This window comes from Poecilia reticulata, chromosome 8, assembly GCF_904066995.2.
Source record: "Poecilia reticulata chromosome 8, P_reticulata-male-v2, whole genome shotgun sequence".
In the NCBI taxonomy this organism is placed as follows: Eukaryota; Metazoa; Chordata; class Actinopteri; order Cyprinodontiformes; family Poeciliidae; genus Poecilia; species Poecilia reticulata.
The window spans coordinates 5,490,574-5,508,767 of record NC_088837.1 but is presented as its reverse complement, the minus strand read 5'-3'; the positions used below and the strand labels follow the sequence as shown (position 1 = coordinate 5,508,767).

At 39.7% G+C, this 18,194-nt stretch overlaps 1 protein-coding gene across 1 annotated transcript; it reads right to left on the bottom strand.

Annotated features, from left to right (window-relative positions):
• Nucleotides 1-2,778: 2,778 nt before the first annotated feature.
• Nucleotides 2,779-14,943, bottom strand: ldlra (low density lipoprotein receptor a). Its single transcript, XM_081609686.1, has 18 exons — nt 14,694-14,943; nt 11,847-11,969; nt 11,382-11,504; nt 10,667-11,047; nt 10,099-10,221; nt 9,879-10,001; nt 9,646-9,765; nt 9,294-9,419; nt 7,961-8,132; nt 7,641-7,868; nt 7,425-7,543; nt 7,195-7,334; nt 6,949-7,090; nt 6,613-6,756; nt 6,225-6,521; nt 6,048-6,128; nt 5,797-5,960; nt 2,779-4,913 (listed from the first exon to the last, which is right to left on the bottom strand). Exons 1-18 carry the CDS (start codon nt 14,737-14,739, stop codon nt 4,857-4,859), a joined length of 2,709 nt encoding a protein of 902 aa, XP_081465812.1. The 5' UTR covers nt 14,740-14,943; the 3' UTR covers nt 2,779-4,856.
• Between the last annotated feature and the right edge of the window lie 3,251 nt (nt 14,944-18,194).

Sequence of the window (18,194 nt, the reverse complement as noted above, 5' to 3'; positions counted from 1 at the left end):
AAACTTGAGGGGCAGGATTAAAAAGTGCTATTTTATAATTCATGTATTTTTCCTCATATTTCTTTTATTTAGGTTAAAGTAGACCAAAAATGTTTTAAATGGTACAAATAACTTGTAGTTATTGGCTATTTTTATTTATTTTATATTCATTGAAAAATGAACATTGGTCAGTGGGGACATGCTCATTTGGTTGACCTCCACACTCCAACAACCCATAAAATTTTCAAAACATAATTTAAAAAATATATTTACATGTTACATTACCAAGACACATGGATATTTCCATTTCTTGATTTTCTCAAAAAATGCGATTTGCATTATATGAAAATCTTTGAGACAAACCTGTGGGACACAAAATGCACCGAATTCAGAGAATGACCCGGTCGTAGTAATAGTCTTTCCACTGAAATGTTACAAATTTCCACAAAAAAAGAGAGAGGTTTTAAATGCTTGTATGATGTCAACAAAAAAATAAAAACAGGGTGGGCGCAGTGGATTCCCACCACCAATACTAGTGGGCCGTTTGGTCAGCAGAGTTTGATTGTGGGTGGTCTTTCCCTAACAAAACAGTGTGCGAGCAAAGGTCAGTGAATCTCCAGGAACGGGTCAACACAGCTGAGGGCTGTTTTTTTACCATGAGCATCAGGTGAGGACTGATGTCACATCCTCTGCAGTGGAGAGACGGCACGTGTTGAAATAATGCCCAGAACGCAAAACGTAAAAGTTTTCAGTCTTTGAACTTATTTTTTCAAACTTTTGTCACATTAAAGCCAAAACTTTCACTGTTCAGTGGGATTTTATTGGACGTAGATAATTAAACGGAAATTGTCTCTTAAAAAAATAATAAAAACAATTCACTCAAATCACATAGCATTGATAAAAAAATATTCTGTAATCTTAGAAAAATCTTTTATCAGAATTAAATCATCACTGTGTATATTTTTCCTTTGACATAGACCTTAATGATTGCCATTTTTAAAAAATTATTTTTCTGTGTCGACTGCTTCTTTTAACTCATTTTATCAGTTCAACACTTCCTCTCTCCCTCAGCCTTGAACTTTACTCTTGACATTTTGTGCACTTTATCTGACAACATGTGGGCAGACTCACAGATATGCCAGTTTTGGTCATTTACCAACGAACCGACCCCCCCAAAACATACTTCTTGTGTGTGTTTGAATCTTTTCTTGATTATTCAAAGCTAAAGACACTTTAACTGCTTTTGTTACTCTGAGTAGAGATGCTTTAATTTTAATAAGCAAAACTGAATATCAGCAGAAAGCAATGTACTCTGCTGTTGCCTTAATTTAAATAACTTTTGAATTACCAAGTACTCTACTAGCACACACTATAGCCAGAATTGAGGTGGGGATTTTCAGTGGCTTTATTAGATGGCTGGACCAGAATGTTTTTGTTTTCTCACATTATAAATCATGAGGAAATAACCATAAACTCATTGTTTTGTTGTTGTCTCTTTCCCTACTCGACAACAACACTGGAAAAAAAACAACACGATAATATGGTCTTGTTTTTGTCGTGATCAGGGGCTCTTCTAGGAAAGTGTTTGCTTTCTATGGAATAGCTACAGCAGCTCCAAGAAAGCAAAAAAAAAAACAACAACAAAAAACAAACCCAGCCTCACATTTTGAGCTCTGACTGCATTCAGAAACCATATGGGCCGGATATCCGCACAGAGACGGGAGAGATGAATGGATTTGCTCCATGTAAAAGCATTTTCCCTGAAACGGACACCAGAATTTCTAACAGCGTGGCTTCCCCCATAAAATAATTCACAAATAAATCTCAAAAGTGTGGCCTGCATTTGTTCTAATGACCTCCACCAAAGTTAGTGAGAGTGGATGGGGAGACGAATGAATTTCAAAATACTTAAAGAAAACTTGTTAGAGGCTTCAGATGACCTGAAACTGAGGCAGAGGATCAAACTTAAGCTGGAAAACAAGCTAAACTTGAACTCAGAGCTGTAATGAAATGGTTTAGATCAAGTCAGATTAATGTGTTAGAAAGGTCTAGTCAAAGTCCAAACATAAAGCTGTGGCAAGGTTTGAAAATTCATCCAGTCTGACTGAGCTGGATCAATTTCGTATGGTTGAAATGTGTACCGTTAATGCATGAGCAAATCCCACTGGTTTAGTTTTATAGCTACTTTACGCTTTATATTAATAAACTGCTTGAAAATTAGGCTCCAAATGAGAAGAGTACAGCATTAAAGTTAACTAGAACAAAATAAACAGCTAAGGTTTGCTACTGAAAGTTTCTATAGGTAAGACTTAAACCTTGATCTACCAGTCAAAGAGACAGTATTACGTAAAATCAACTTTTTTGAGCTTTACATCATGTTATGTGACTCCCCCACTCAGCTCCTTCAGACTAGCCAGCTGCAATTAGCAAACACCTGGTGGAACTGTGCATCAGCAGAGCACTGCTTCTCAGTGCAATGCTGGTAAAAACGTTGATAAAGGGTTAACAGAGGAGCCATGTTGCAATGACTTCCTGTAGGCGGAGCTTCAGAAAGAGCAGGAGCTTCTTAAAGAGACAGAGGCCCAATTTCAAGGCAGTAAAATACTAAGGCAAATTTCTGTTAGGTCACATTTGATACAGCATTTTTATACAAACTGAAGGTAACACAGTTACTTACTTGATTGTGCTATAAAATGACACTATCTGGCTGGAACGTACTTAATAATAACAATAATAATAGTCCACAATACTGTCCCTTTAATTGAGCAAAGAAACTAAAGAAGTCCAGAAGTCGTTACAGAAGATTGAACTGGTTTACTTCATGGTGAAGTAACAATAGAACATTTTTGAAAAACAGAGTCTGAACAAAGTTGATTCTGTAATAAATAGAACTGTGTCTTTATTTACAGAACATCTTGAAAAGCTAAAACATCAGCAAAACAAGTGAACAAGTATGTAGAAGACAAATTATGTACATCTATGAACATATTTACAAACTGTGGTTAATAATTGAACAGAAAAAAAGACTTCAGGTATGTTTCTCCTTCCCTGTCTGACACCATATTAGCCGTTTCCATTCACCATAAAATTGCACAAATTGAAATTACAAAATAAATTTGCTTAACAAACATGCCAATCTCTAGAAAAAGAAAAAAAATGCGTTTTTGCGCTAGGCTGAAGTGTCATTTCAGCCGATACACGTATTTCGGACGTTCCTATACTGGCGGGAATGACAAAACAAGACAACAGGAGGTAGTAGAAAGATTATATTTTGTTCCGTTTGTTTGTTTTTCGGACAATGTGCGGCTGGCTTATCAATTTATAAAAACGTGTTGAATCCACAGCTCTTCTGTCATCTACTACAATTTTCCAACGCTCATCAACGCCGACGATAGATGATGAGCGCGAGCAACGCGGCTGAATTATAAACATACGCTATCACTGCCACGTCCCTGCCGTGATTTTTAATGTCTTACCGCGTGAACAAGCTTAATCACGCGTGATTTATTTTAATTTAATTTCTTATTTAATGTAAACATCAATTGCGAAATTGCGGGCGTTTTTTCGACGTTAGCGGAATATAGTCAAAAATTTGCGCACATTCGAAACGGAAACGCAACTAACGATGTCACGTGAACGCAGCAGAACCATTTCATTAACACCGGATGAAGAGCAGATTTATAATAGAAACTCTTGAGTTCAATAGCACCAACATGAACCCAGAGACACATCTCAATAAAAGACACATACTTTCGCTGTAAAACAAAACTATAACTGATATCAAGATGCTGTTTGTTTTTTTACCACATAAGTGTACATGCCATTCCTTCACCAGGAATGCTGGTGTAAAAGGGGAGGACATAAGTACATACTTGACTGGATGCAGAGCATTAAACTCGGCTCGGTTGGTCCCACGTGGCTGCATCAAAGTTTCCCCAGCTCAGAGGAATGCTGAACCTATGAACCTTCTGGCCGTTTCATACCGGAGACACCTGGAGAAGATCTAGAGAGCTACACCAAACTCTGAGCAGTGTTTGGTTCTGATGTTTTGTTTTGGGTTTTTTTCTAATCAGGTGAAGTGTAACCACTAGAATTTGAAGAACTTACATTAGTGTCTTTCGGCAGAAGATTTTTGCAGAACTAAAAAAAACGCAGTCGTCTTCTCAGTGGTTGACCTGTTGCATTCATGACTTAGTGCAACTATGTTACTGCATGCATAGCCAGACAAATTGATTGTTAGCTGCAGTTAGAGGTAAAAATAAAAATAAAAAAAATCAAACCCTGCCAGTAGAGTACTGTTCAATCTGTCTTATGTATCTGAAGTGATAAATAACACACACACACACACACACACACACAAAAAATCTCCATTAAAAGCTTCTTGAATTCTCCTAAACACTTGCTTGATTAGGAAGTTACAATGAATATTAAGAGAATCAAAAAGCTAAAATATATATCACTGCTCAAAAAAATAAAGGGAACACTTTAACATTTAAGTGAACACTGAAGTGTTCCCTTTATTTTTTTGAGCAGTATATAATAATCTCATCTTAAAAACCGGTTTGCTCCAATTTAACCATCAGGATCACAGTTTAAATATACTGGAGGAAACATGACGGTCAGCTGGCTTGTTTTAAGATATAAACCTGAGATGCTGTATAACATGTGATGTGCACTCTGACGTCAACTTTTTCACCCTGTTATTTTCACAGTAAAGCATTCGTTTGTTAGTGAGGATGTAGTGGTTTAAGGCTGTCGGACGCAGGCTTTGCATGTTCTCTGCGTGAGGTAAAAGAAAATTAAAAATAAAAATACTAAAGGCCTTGAATAGTGTGTTCACTGAGGCACAATGTTTTTCCCACTTTGTCCTTCTTCTTTCAGTTTTCAATGAAGGAAGGATTGTCCGCCTCTTCGTCCAAGCTCACAATTTGTCTCTGATGAAATGAGAGAAAAGGATGTTAGACATGCAACAAGATTGTACCCGGAAGGTTTCTGCTAACGTGGCATTGCAATAGCAATCATGTAAACATGTCACAATCATAAACTCCAGTGTAAGTTGCATAATTATATAGCAATGTACAATATATTGGCACCAACATCGGTTATCTGCTGATATTAGCCATTTGTAACATATCGGTGTCAGTCCGATAACTGGGCCGATAATAACAACCGAGATTTATTTTTATTTTGTCCTTTTCCAAAGGTGTCGAAATGGTAGTGAAATGGATATAATACCGGTGGATATCGGTTATCGCCCACAACAGCAAGATTAATATCGGATATCGATATTGGCCCAAATGTTTTGCATCAGTGCATCCCTACAATTTTATGTAATAAACCAACACAAAGTATGGAGTCATTGTGAAGAGATGAACACTTTCAATCTATTTTGCAAATAAAGATTAAAAAAATGGGGAGTGGAATTATATTCAGCTCTCTTTGCTCTGATAACTAAATAAATTCCAGTGCAATCAATTGTCTTTAAGAGAGTCTTTTGTGTTATGGTGGTCTCTTCAAAGACCAGCCTTAAATTCAACTGAGAATTTGTGACAAGACTTGAAAACTCATATTAACAGATGCTTTCCATCCAATCTGACTGAGTTTAGGCTATTTTGCAAAGAAGAATGGTTAGAAATCTCAAGCTCTATGTATAAAGTCAGTAGAGGCATGCCGAAAAACTCTTGGTGGATAATTTTCTAAGTTTGTGTTGGTATATTATGACACATACTCTTATATAATACACTGAACTTTGTGGTTGTGATGTGAAAAAGTTCAAATGGTATGAATACTTTCTTACAAGCAACCTTAAAGACTTACTTTAGGGTAGGCGTAACCTTCCAGGCTCTGGCTCCTCCAGATGTGAACCTGGTCCTCAGTAGTTTTCTGATAGACGGGGTTGTGAAAGTGCATTGTGTTGGTGTTCTGGAGCCTGTAGTATCGCCATAGCAACACGCCCCCGACAGCCACCAGACAAAGTATCGCTGTTTTGAGAGGGAGAAATAAAAAGTGAGAGATGTGAGAAAGATGTTTCTGATCGTTGAGAAAAATCAAAATGAGGCCAAACATACCTAGAGGAAGGACAAAGTAAAGTGTTTTTGAGGTGTTGGAGGTAGTTTCGGGAACAGCTGCGACACCTTTAGGTGGAACACCTGAGGATAAGATTATCACATAATGTTATCATAATGATCAGAGAGAAGGAATCTATAAAAGCAAAAATATTTACAACTGCTACTTTCAAAACATGCCTGGAGTTGTGAGAGGAGCAGCTGTGGTAGTCTGTGAGATTTTAGGCTTTTCTGGCTGAGGCGAGGGCTTCTTTGGTAAAGGTGTGGTGGTCCGAACCGTAGGCCTAGTGGTACGCCACACTGGCTTGGTGGCTGTAGTGGGGATTATGGGAGGCACTGTGGTAGTAATTGGAACCCGGGGCTTCTGTGTCGTCTTTGGTGCCGTCGTCTTTGGTGGCATTGTAGGGACAACAGGAGGGTGGGTAGTCGAGGCCCGAGACTCTGAAGAAGCTGAAGAAACTGAAGGAGTTGGAACAGCTGGAAGAGTAGAAACCAAGAGAAGAATGTAGCTATTAATATTGTATCTGGGAAATATTAAAACAACAACTTTCTGCAACGATTTACCCACCAGGCACACATGTCCTCATATCCCCTGCTAGCATCATGTTATCTGGACAGACACAGGTGTATTTTGGGGGGTGGGTGCCTATTTGGGGGGCAGCTAGGCACATGAATTCACAGGTGCTGTTGGATACCTGGCACCAGTTCCTTCCTGCAAAAGGAAATGGAATACAGTATTGCTTAAGTTGTTGTACAGATGGAAGGTGTTATTAACATTCTCTTTGTTGGGTTCTTTGTACACTTCTTACTAACAGAGAATACTTTTGTGAGCCACTGAGTTACTATCGGTTTTAAGTATGTTTGAGGGCGTAGCTACGTCTTATTGGGGATGCAACTGTCTTACCAGCAGGTTGTTTGAGGTTGTGGTAAAGAACAATGTCCTCGGGGGACGAAAGATGTTCCGCCACCGGTGCAATGTCACCACCAGTCAGCCTGTTGGCGCTGAGGATGGCGTTATTGCTGACGTCTGTCCAGAACACTCTTTCCTAAAAACGACCAGAGTGCTACTTAAACACTTGGGAAATTGCGGAAAGAAAAATATCTTGGTGATCATAATTTGTGGGGGATTTTAGCTGGAAAAAATTTCTACCTCGAATACAGTGAGTCCCAGCGGGTGAGCCAGCTTGTCTTCGTCGATGATCAGGGTGCGCCGACCGCCGCCTTGCATGTCGATGCTGGAGAGCGTGTGCAGCTTAGAGTCCACCCAGTAGAGGCGCTGGTTCAGCAGGTCTGAGTCACCAGTGGGGGTTGCATGAGAAAAAGACCATTAGCGTTAATGAATAAATAAACAAGCTTAAAGCAGATGGGGCATGAGGTCACCTATTGTGATGCCATTGGGCCACACGATGTTGTCCGTGACCAGAGCAGTGCGGTCTACTCCATTAAGGCCTCCCTTCTCGATCTTTGCAGGACTCCCCCAGTCGGTCCAGTAGATGAAGCTGTAGGGTGAAAACGTTTAAAGATGCTGACGGCTGCAAATCACGCAAACATAAAAATGAGACAAAAAAAAATAAAAAATAGACAAAGAAAACGCACTTAGTATGTGGGTCCACCACAATGGCACGGGGCTTCGATAGGTCTTGGTGAAAGAGAGTTTTGCGGCGGCTACCGTCAGCGGTTACCACGGAGACAGTCTTCCGGATGCTGTCAGTCCAGTACAGGTTGCCGTGGACCCAATCGAAGGCTATTCCTTCAGGACCATCGATGTCGCTGCCTATCACCACATGGTGACGGGAGAAGTCCTCTGCTGAGTCCATTGGCGTTCTGGGTTAAAGGTCAAGCAGCAGTCAAACAAAACCAAACGGGAACATAAAACAATAACACAGTTACTTAAATGTGAATTTAATCCTACTAACCTGTAGATTTTCTTCAGTGAAAGATCGGACCAGTACATCTCTTGGGTGGCTACGTTCATGTCCAGGGCCACCACATTCTTTAATCGGGGGATCACTCTTGTGTACTCACTTCTGTCCAGGGTCATCTTTCTGACCTCATGACGGTTGGTGAAGAAAAGGTAAGGTGTTGTACCTGCAAAATGAATGTCAAGAATTTAAACTATATTATAAAATGACTCTTTTTTAAATAAAGGTCATGGTTTTTAAACCGTGGAGTAGCTGTGGAAGAGTCATTGTGGTCAGACAGGCAAAATAAAGTAAATTTGAATGTTTCATGATATTTAAATTTATTTCAAACTCTAACTATAGCCAAGGGTGCATTCACAGCAGACTGTCCTCTGAATGTCCAGTTTGTTTGGGGAGGAGTGAAGTTGTGATCGAACTCTGATGCGGACCAAAAAAGCGAAATCTGGTTCACCTAAAAACCTACGTCCCGGTTCGATTGAATGAACTTGAGGATGGTTCAGATGCTTATGTGGATGCAAGTGGAGCAGAGATCGATCCAAAAGCAGGAAATGGAATATAGTGCAGGGCATTCTGGGTAAGTACAACCAAAACAAATGTGAGAGTCTAACTGCAGCGGGAGAAATGACTCGTGGTCTTTCACCAAAGACAAGAGAAATCCTACAACCACTAAAATCTGACGCTACTCTGTTTTTGTTTACATTTTATGAAGAAGGAAATTGTGCTCAGTGTCTTGTACAGAGGTTGTTGTGCCATTTCCTTCAGTAATTTCTGGTGCAGTGCCACCATAGGCGAGGAGGGGAACAGGTTTTTCAAATTGTTTGGCTCGTTTGACACAGTGTAGTGTGAAAGAGAACCACACCAGCTGAAAATCTAACAAAATTTTGCAACTTTTGTTTTCAAATCAAAACAAATCTATCGGGTGTGAAAACACCTTGAAGCACAGGTTATTCCTCGAAGAAAACTTGCGACTGTAGTGTATCTTCACTTTCCAGCAGGTCAGCAAGCGCCATAGTAGAATGCTTTAGATCACATAAAGCATACTTCAATTGACCCAGTCAAAGTCCAGACACTTTAAGAATCTCTGTCAAGACTTGGAAATTGGTTTTACAGATGTTCTCCATCCAATCCGACTGAGCTTGAGCGGTTTCGATAATCTCAATGTCAAGTTTAGCGAAGTTGTTAGAAAGACACCTACAGCAGTAACAAAAGGTAGTTGGGGCGAGTACACAAATAATGATGTTCAGTGACATCATTAATTGATGTCACTGAACATCAAATAACGACTTTAGGAATGTGTTTTAAAAATCTGCTTGGGGGTCATGCTTACCAACAGCTTTGCAAGCTTGCGTTGCCGGGTCAATGTGATAACCTTCCTCACAGTCGCATTTGTAGCCGCCCATCTGGTTGATGCAAATTTGGCTGCAGGTCTCTGGGTTTGTGCACTCATCAATGTCTAAACCGGAGAAGAAGAAAAAAAAGTTGAGAAACCAACTACAACATTGCTAAACCAATGAAGATGATGAGTTCCTTCTTATCTGAAAGCACAGCCTGTCACAGAGAAAGACAGCAAACAGATTTCTGGCATCACTTCTTAGCCTGAGCCAAGTTCACGGTCTGACCTAACCTGACTGAGAGGGAACGGACGTTCAGTCATTTTGTCCTGTCGCTCCGTTGCTTACCTTCACACCGTCTCTTAGCGACGAGGGTATATCCAGCTGGACACAGGCACTCGTAGCCGATCTTCAGGTCGTTGCAGATGTGAGAGCAGCCGCCATTGTTATAGAGGCATTCGTTAGAGCCTGCAGAGACGAGAAGGTGATTTATTTCCCCGAGGATATAATTGCAACTTTCAGAGGACACAATTAGATGTAATTAAGCGGGAAAGCTTTGGATGCGGAGTGTCGTCGCTCACCACACTCCCTAAGCGGCTCGTCTGACCAGTCCCTGCAGTCACGCTTGTTGTCGCATACCCGCTCCATGCTTATGCACTCCCCGCTGCGACACTTGAACTGGTTTGGACCGTCGCAGTGGCTCGCTGGGGGAGGGGAGGGCATGAAAAACGCATCAGGCAACACCCAAAATACGTCGCTGGTCTTCGGGAAGACAGAGCGGGAGACGGGGTTGACATGTACCGTTGACGCAGCCGACTTCGTCGCTCATGTCTGTGCAGTCGTAGTGGTGGTTGCATTGGTTGCTGCCGTGGATGCACGTACCATCGCCGCATTCAAATTCATCAGGACGACACGTGGAATGAGCTATAGAAAGAGAGAGAGAACAGTGGAGGGATTTTTTTTAACATCTGTTTTATGTTTTCTACATTTTTTTTCCAGATAATGTCTCTCATTGTGATTTTTTCTGGTGTGCTAAAGTCTTAGAAATGGCAGAACCAATTACTTTGTTTCTCATCTTTCATTGACTTTCTTAAAGTTGAGAGTGAGAAGTTCCTTCTTGATACTTTTACCCTGCTTCATGCTGTCAGACAGGTCCTACTTAAACTATGAGCTATGTCTGGGATAATCAGGCTCAGCTTTTGAAGTTAAAGCATAACTTAACAATTTGGTTACTTTTTTTTATTTTTATAAAACGCTTTGTTGATTATGTATCTGTTTGAAGGACAACACGAAGTTACATTATCTGCATTACCAGTTCAGAAACTTATCAGTTAATCTTTGAATTAAAAAATTTAATAAAATTATTTACCACATCCATCTTCATCGGATCGATCAAGGCAGTCAGGATCGCCATCGCACCTCCAGCTGACATGGATGCACTCCCCGTTGCGGCACTGGTATTCCTGGGAGGAGCACTGGTGAATGGGAGAGCGCGTGGGGGTCCTAGAGGCGCAGTTCTGCGGCCACTCGTCGGAGCCGTCGGAGCAGTCTGCGTCGCCGTCGCAGGTCCACAGCCGGGGAACACAAACGGTGTTGTTGCACTGGAAGGACACGCCGCTGCATGTGACTGGCGGGCAGGAGGCCTCGTCGCTGCCGTCATCGCAGTCGGCATCTTTGTCGCACAAGAAGGAGGAGGAGACGCACTGGCCGCTCGTGCAGCGAAACTCGGAGTTTGAGCACCGCTTGGCAACTGGGATAGATGTGAATATATATATTTTAGGATTTTTGCCTTTATTTTACAACAGACTGACAGGAAAGAGGATTGTCGAAGACTGAAGCCTCTATCCATGGGTCGCACGCGCTACCTCCTGCGCTGCCGCCGCGCGCAACATGGAAAAATTTAAGCTAACCACTAAGCAAAGACAGAAAACATGCCTGTAAAACATAAATAAAATAAAATAAAAGACCGGTTCTGAAAGAAGCCGAACAGGGTAAAGGTAAAGGTAATTTTATTTAAATAGCACATTTTCAGCAACCAGGCAATACAAAGTGCTTTACAGGAATTAAAAGGAACACCAGCTTACCACAGTTCTGTTCATCGGCTCCACTCACGCAGTCCGCTTCTCCGTCACAGCGCCAGGTTCCCGGTATGCACTGGGTCAGATGACCCGAGCACCTGAACTCCGTTGGTTTGCAAGTTTTGGCCACTGGAATTGATAATACAGAAAAAATTTTGATATTTTTTGGGTAGCAAAAAAAATAAAAAAATACACACACACATATATATATATATATATATATATATATATATATATACATACGTGTGTGTATTTTTTTATTTTTTTAATCTTATTTTAAAAAATTGAAAAAACATTACTTATTTGTTTGCATCTTTTAATATATTTCTAATACTGCATAAAAAAAACTTAAATGAAAAATCTGCTGAATTTTATCCACTTAATCATCCGAATAATCAATAGAACAATTGATTACTTAAATAATCGTTAGCTGCAGCATATGAACACAGTCCGGCATTGGAGGACGCTCACCGCAGGTTCCGGGAAGCTCATCTGTGCCGTCTCTACAGTCGTCTGTGCCATCACACATCCACCTGGATGTGATGACCTTCCCATTCCCACAGAGGAACTGGCCGGGCCCCTGGGTTAAAGCCTCTGTGACAGAAAAATGAACGTGTGGCTTTAGAAATAATCCAAAACCTAAATCAAAAATGGTTTTGTATCAACAATTTAACAGAAGACCAAAGAAGACTGTGATGCAAGCTTCTTCATTATTTTACGCAAGTTGCTCTTAAAATTTCCAAGGTGGGGCCTCTGTAGAGCCACTGCATCCCACAGGCATTTCACTGGACTGAGATCCAGAGAATAATTTAGAAGCCGAGTCAGCACCTCCACATTTAATGTCAGCTATCTGAGAATACAGTTTCCCAAAGATCAGAAGCCGCAACACTCACCAGTGTAAAACTACCCACAAGTCCAAATTGTTCATGCACTTTTTTTTTTTTAAATAAGAAAGGCTGGAGTGTGCGTTTAAGACCAGAACTGCCCTTAGTCCTCCACACCAGCAGGGGTCCCCACAGAACACTTGACGTTTCACATTAATCAGGTTTGCAAATGTACGAGTAACACATTAGCATCACTTGAATAGCTTTAATAAGCAGCTAAAATGTAACCAGATTTTGTTAAGTAAGCAGTTAAAATGTTAAGTAAGAATTGTTAAAATTTAACGTGAAAGAAAATCCTTAAAATCCACAAAACAAATTGTATGTAAAATACTCACCTATCTTTCTCTCGTTTCATTTTAACAGCTTGTTTCATCAGTTTATGCTGCTGAACATGGGAAACTGTTTTCATGTCTTTATGATGAGCTTTACAATATAACCCCCCACTATAAACACGACGTTTGGAAAAAGACGCCACTGCTTCAGAAACAACGATCGCCATGCATCTAGAATCCAAGACAATGACGTTATTTAACTTTGATTTCAAAATTGTTCTTGTTTTTTGTTTTTTGTTTTTCCTGAAACTGGTGCCACGCTACCAAAGCAATTTCCATGCTGGATGTTTGCTTAATGGGCTTAAAGTTCAGAGCTCCAAAGACAAACTGGACCAAATGGCAGCGTTATTGACCGACTGCAAAACACTTCTGGGAAAATAACTAACGTGCTCTTGGTTGCTACACATCTTTAAAATGTTAAAAAAAATTCAAATGTAACCTACCCTCAACAGATTAACTAAAAGAGGAAAAAAAAAACATTGAAACTTATAGAATCGCCAAAAATTAACTGATTTCTGCATGAGGTGAAACAAATCAGGATTCTCTCTCTGAATCTACATAGATAAAAGTTTTTTTTTTTTCCATACTCCTTTTTCAAAGTGTTTGAAATAAATGTCCTTGCGACTGGCTGCAGTGGTGACAACCAGTTCCAACATGTTTCGACCACACACCATACACCTAAAAACCAGCAAGCCGAGAACTGGTCTGAATGCAACTTCAGGAGCGCCTGAGTTTAAAACCAAAACGACAGGAATGTAGTTTCATCACAGTGTTTTTCTTCTTTTTTTTTTTTTTAAAACATCTGTCCCCTCTGCGATGGATACATCGGCTCTTCTGGGAACCGCTGAATCACTTACAAGTCAAACATAAATTTATCCAAACATAAACAAGACCATTTATTTGGAAGTGGCACAAATATTTCCCTTACATCCCGCCCCACTTTGTGGGATGTGACAATTTATTTTAGTCCGATTTTATGTGATAGTTGCACAATTATGAAGTGGTACAAAAACAAGAAAAGTGAAAACGTGAAAGCTAAGGTGCCAGGCTGTATTTTTCAGCTGGAAACTGCTGAATGAGTCGAAGTCAACAGAGTAAAACTTGCTGAAACGTGAAAATTAAGCGTAAATAGAAATAAGGGTCCAAGTTGAGAGTTGAGTAGTAAAACATTTAGACAAATAGAAAAAGAGGCAGAACTGGCAGCTGACCTGCAGAAGAAGAGCAACTGTTAGCAGAAAAGTGCTGAAGAAGCTAAATTGTTTATGGATCATATTTTATGTGCAATAAACGAAAAACACAACAGTCACCACAGCATGACGCTGCCGCCACCGTGTTTCAGTTTGTCTTGACGGGTTTGTAATGTCTGTTTTTATCTCTTTTTTTGCATCATAATAGAACATATGTGGACACATTAACCCTAGAATAATACTGAGTTGATTCTGAAAGTGCACTTTGTTTCATTTAGAGGGATCAGAGTACAAGAGGGGGTCAACTATCAACCCACGTGTACATTTTTATTTGCAAAACAAAATTACATTTATATATTTATATGTATAATTTTTCTTCCACTTTTACAATTTTGCCGCATTGATCTCTTACATATTTTATTTAAATGTTTTTTTTTTTCCAAGTTCAAGGGGTATGAATACTTTTGAGCTTTTTGACAGCCAAACAGCAGCACAAACCTTATTGGATGTAAAAAACCCAAGAAAATAAGAACTGGTCAAATAAAAAAAAATTAAATAAAATCACTGAAAAAATCTACTAGAAAACACTTTTTTTTTTTGGTAACTTAAACCATTTTGCTGAGATGTATAATATTACACATAACAGGAAACGTTTCCTCCTTCCAAATACAGAATTTGGAGCGAGCCGGAGAAGATATGTCTGACCTACATACATACATAAAGAAACGAGCCCCCCCCCTCATCTGGTACAGTTAGAGTGGGCACTTTAAATCCTGGAGGAAAAAGTTTGAATTATTTTCTAAAATAAAAATAAAAAAAGCCACACAACTGAAGCACACAATACAGCAAAAGTAGGAGAAAGTGCACGAATTTAAAACATTTAAACTCACAAAAAAAGTGGAAATGTGAACTTACTGGTGTGACCAAAGAGGTAGATGACAAGAATCAGAGAGAGTCTCATGTTTCTGGCAGATGACTGACCCCTGAAGCCCACCGGTTCTTACAGAGAGGGAGTCGGACCCCCAACCCTCCCTCCAAGAAAAATTAATAAAATAAAATAAAAATAGTGGCAGCAGTGTTATTATAGTAACTTGGGCTCCAGCACCGTAGATGCTCGCAGCGTCACAGTCTGACACACAGTGCAGTGATGACAACATCAGAGCCATTTCAATGTGGTCCAAGGGTGGGTGGGTGGGGCCGGCGGGGGGCCCCGGCGAAGGGGTGGGCGGGGTCTGGGCATGGTGTGATTTCGGAGGTGCACGCCCCCCACAGATAGGAGGCGGGGTTTCTGAGCCAATAGCGTGTTTTTACTACGAAATTTAACCCCTTCGGGAGCGTCTGGAGACATTGGGTTTCATTCATTGGAGGCGAAGCTTCGGGCATGTGATCCGAGGGCAGCGAGGCAGCTGGGAGTCTGGGCTGGATGGGAATGTTATTGGGGTCAAGCAGAAAATGTTTAGGAAGGGAAAGTTTCTTTCTTCTTCTTCTCCGTTTCCCAAATTGATACTTAGGAGACCTGTTGGGTCAGACTAACACAGTGGTTCTGAATCTCTTTAAAAGTACTTTAGAACAAGTAGGAAATCAATATTTACTATAATATTCTGATTATTTTTTTACTTTTTTTTTTACATTTTCACATCACACCCACAAACTCCAACAGATGTTATTAAGGTTTAATGTTGTAGACCAACACAAAGTAGAGTGTAATTATTAAATCAGAAAGAAAATGGTTTTCTTTTTTTTTTTTTTTACATTTACTTTTGGTTCAAGCAGAACAATCTTTTTGCTGAAACTATAAATGAAAATCTTATGTGGCAATTCATATTCTCACAGATTCTCAATTGGTTTTAAGTCTGGACTTTGACTGGACCATTCCAACACATGAATAGAATGAAATTTCTAGACTGGATTTGATTTAAGAGGTCCACAAATGTACAATGTTACCTTCCTAAAATAATGGTCTACATGTAATTTTTCCCAAATTTGATTTTGGCAAGACTTGTCTTTCCAAACAATATTTTAAGGGGGGGGGGGGGAAGACCGGGGTCAGTATTTTAGGACGGTGATGACATTCAACCATTTAGTATTTGTCTTTGTAAGCAATTTTTTTACTTAATTTAACCTTAATGATGCTAATTGTGCTGGTCAATTCAGTGAAACGTCCAAGCTGTATTAAAAGTTTTGCAACATACATTTTGACAGGGCAGAATATAATTTTATTAAAACTGATTTAAAAGTTTTCCAAGCTTAAAGTCAGAAAAATGAAGAGAAAGCATCCCCCGAGTTTGTAATTCAATTGTAGAAGTCGGTTTCTCACCAACGTTGATCTCAAAATCCAATATGGCTGCCTTACGTATGAAACCCAGGCAGTTAGAATCACATTACATCATTCAAAGAGACAGTACTATATAATCTTCTTCAGTAAATCTGTTGCTACTCTCATTAAAAGTACAAAAATACAGACAAAATGTAAAACCAATAGCTAGCTTGCATTGCTAGTAGCCATTAGCAACAGGTTTTCAAATAACTAGAACTCGGTTAAATTAGTTTCGATGACATTCCCAGATCAAAGTTATGACTTTAGAGGTCAATGAATCACGAGGGTCAGAGAGATTCACCTCACAGGCAAACCAACAGACACAGTTTACTCTGAGGTAACCAAACTAACATAAACCTCAGAAGAACGCTCTATGTATCAAATTAGCCGATCAAATCACCCTAATCTAGACTTATAAGGTAAATGACTTTGTCACCTTTGCAAAAGTTTGTCTGACCATCTAAAATTCCAAAAACGGTCTAGAATTTTCACATCACTGCATCATACAGTTACATATCTCTAAATTTTGTTTCCGGTTTCAAAATGATAAAAATGTTGCGAGACGCAGGGCTTCGATGTGGCACGCCCTGCTGCTGCAACCTGAGCCCTCAAGGTGAGCAAACCGTTAACAGGCAGAGTCAACGGTGTCACAACCGTTTGAGGATCTCAACCGCTCCATTGTTGGCCCAACGGGTTTTTTACTGACTGCCAACTGTGAGCGTCAAATCAGGTTCTGCCAGGTCGAAATGTGTGTTTCCTCCGGCGCTTCCAAAGCGGGAATTTCGGTTTTTACATCACAGTTAGTTGGAAAAAGCAAAACTGTGATGTTAACCCCATAATCAAAGACAATGTGAAGTTATTCATTGACTTATAAGATGTTGGCAGCCAAAAAAGCAAAAGCAAAAACTCTTTGATTCAGTAGCTGTTTTTGCAGAAATTCAATGAAGATCATCAACGAAGTCTTACTAAGAATTTTAGGTCTAGTTTTTGGTGCAAGTATCTTTGCAAACTTTAAATAAGACAAAACTAACTTATAAGTACATTTTCAAGACATAGGAGGTTGTTTTAAGTCACTCATTTCTTACATTTGGGGGGAAAGTACTTATTCCATTGGTAGATTATTCCACTTATAACATTGGAAAATTGTTTTAAGTAAAATAATCTTCCTATGGAGCTAGTACTTTTTAATCAATATTAAGGAATTGACTTAAATCAAGCTCTAAGCTCCTGTGTCTTGCAGAAAAGTTACTTTTAAGTATGTTTTGTCTTATTTCAAGTGTACTAAGATATTTGCATGTGGAGCTATAAAAACTTTACTTGGTAAGATTTTGAGTTTTTTGTAATGAATTGGTTTAATTCACTTTTCTAGAAAATAAGCAAAAGTATCACATGAGAAGTGACAAAAATAACGAGCAATTACAGAAAGTGCAGGGAGAAAAGTACAAATTCATTACACAGAAGCGACGGCGGGTTGTGTACTGAAAGTGTCTGAGTTTGGGCCGATAAACTGGGGTTCTGCTTGCAGAGTTGAGGTTCCTTTAAACGGCCTCAGACATTCTGCAGACCCGGCTCTGTGTTTGTTCAAGTGCTGAGGCATGTGCTCCGAGACGCCGAAGAAGGAGAGAGGCGTGTGGGTGTGTGAGGGGAGGAAAAATTCCCAGCAAGATTCTTTTTTTTTTCCCCAGGAAAGTTGAGCCTGTCAGTTGAAGTGTGGTATCACTCAATGCAGTTATAATTATGGCATTAGAATTCATTTATGGTTTTTAATGATGCAATCTGATCATTTGGAGAGGAATGGCTTTTAGAAGCAAAAATCAAACAAGTTGGAAATTATTATGAATTTTTCCTTTCCCCCCCCACACATGGTCAAAATTATAAGTTATAAAAATAAGTACAGTGGTTCTCAAAAGAGGACACACCCCAAACTGTCTAGTATTTAGGTTTTAAAAATGAGACCATCATAAATCACGTTTGAACATTTTCCTTATGCAATGGGACAGACGGTCATGTTCACCGGAAAATATCAGACTTCAGCTCACAGAGACTGCAGAGAATCTGATTAATGTGAAGTTCAGATGATTTATCCAATTACATTAAGG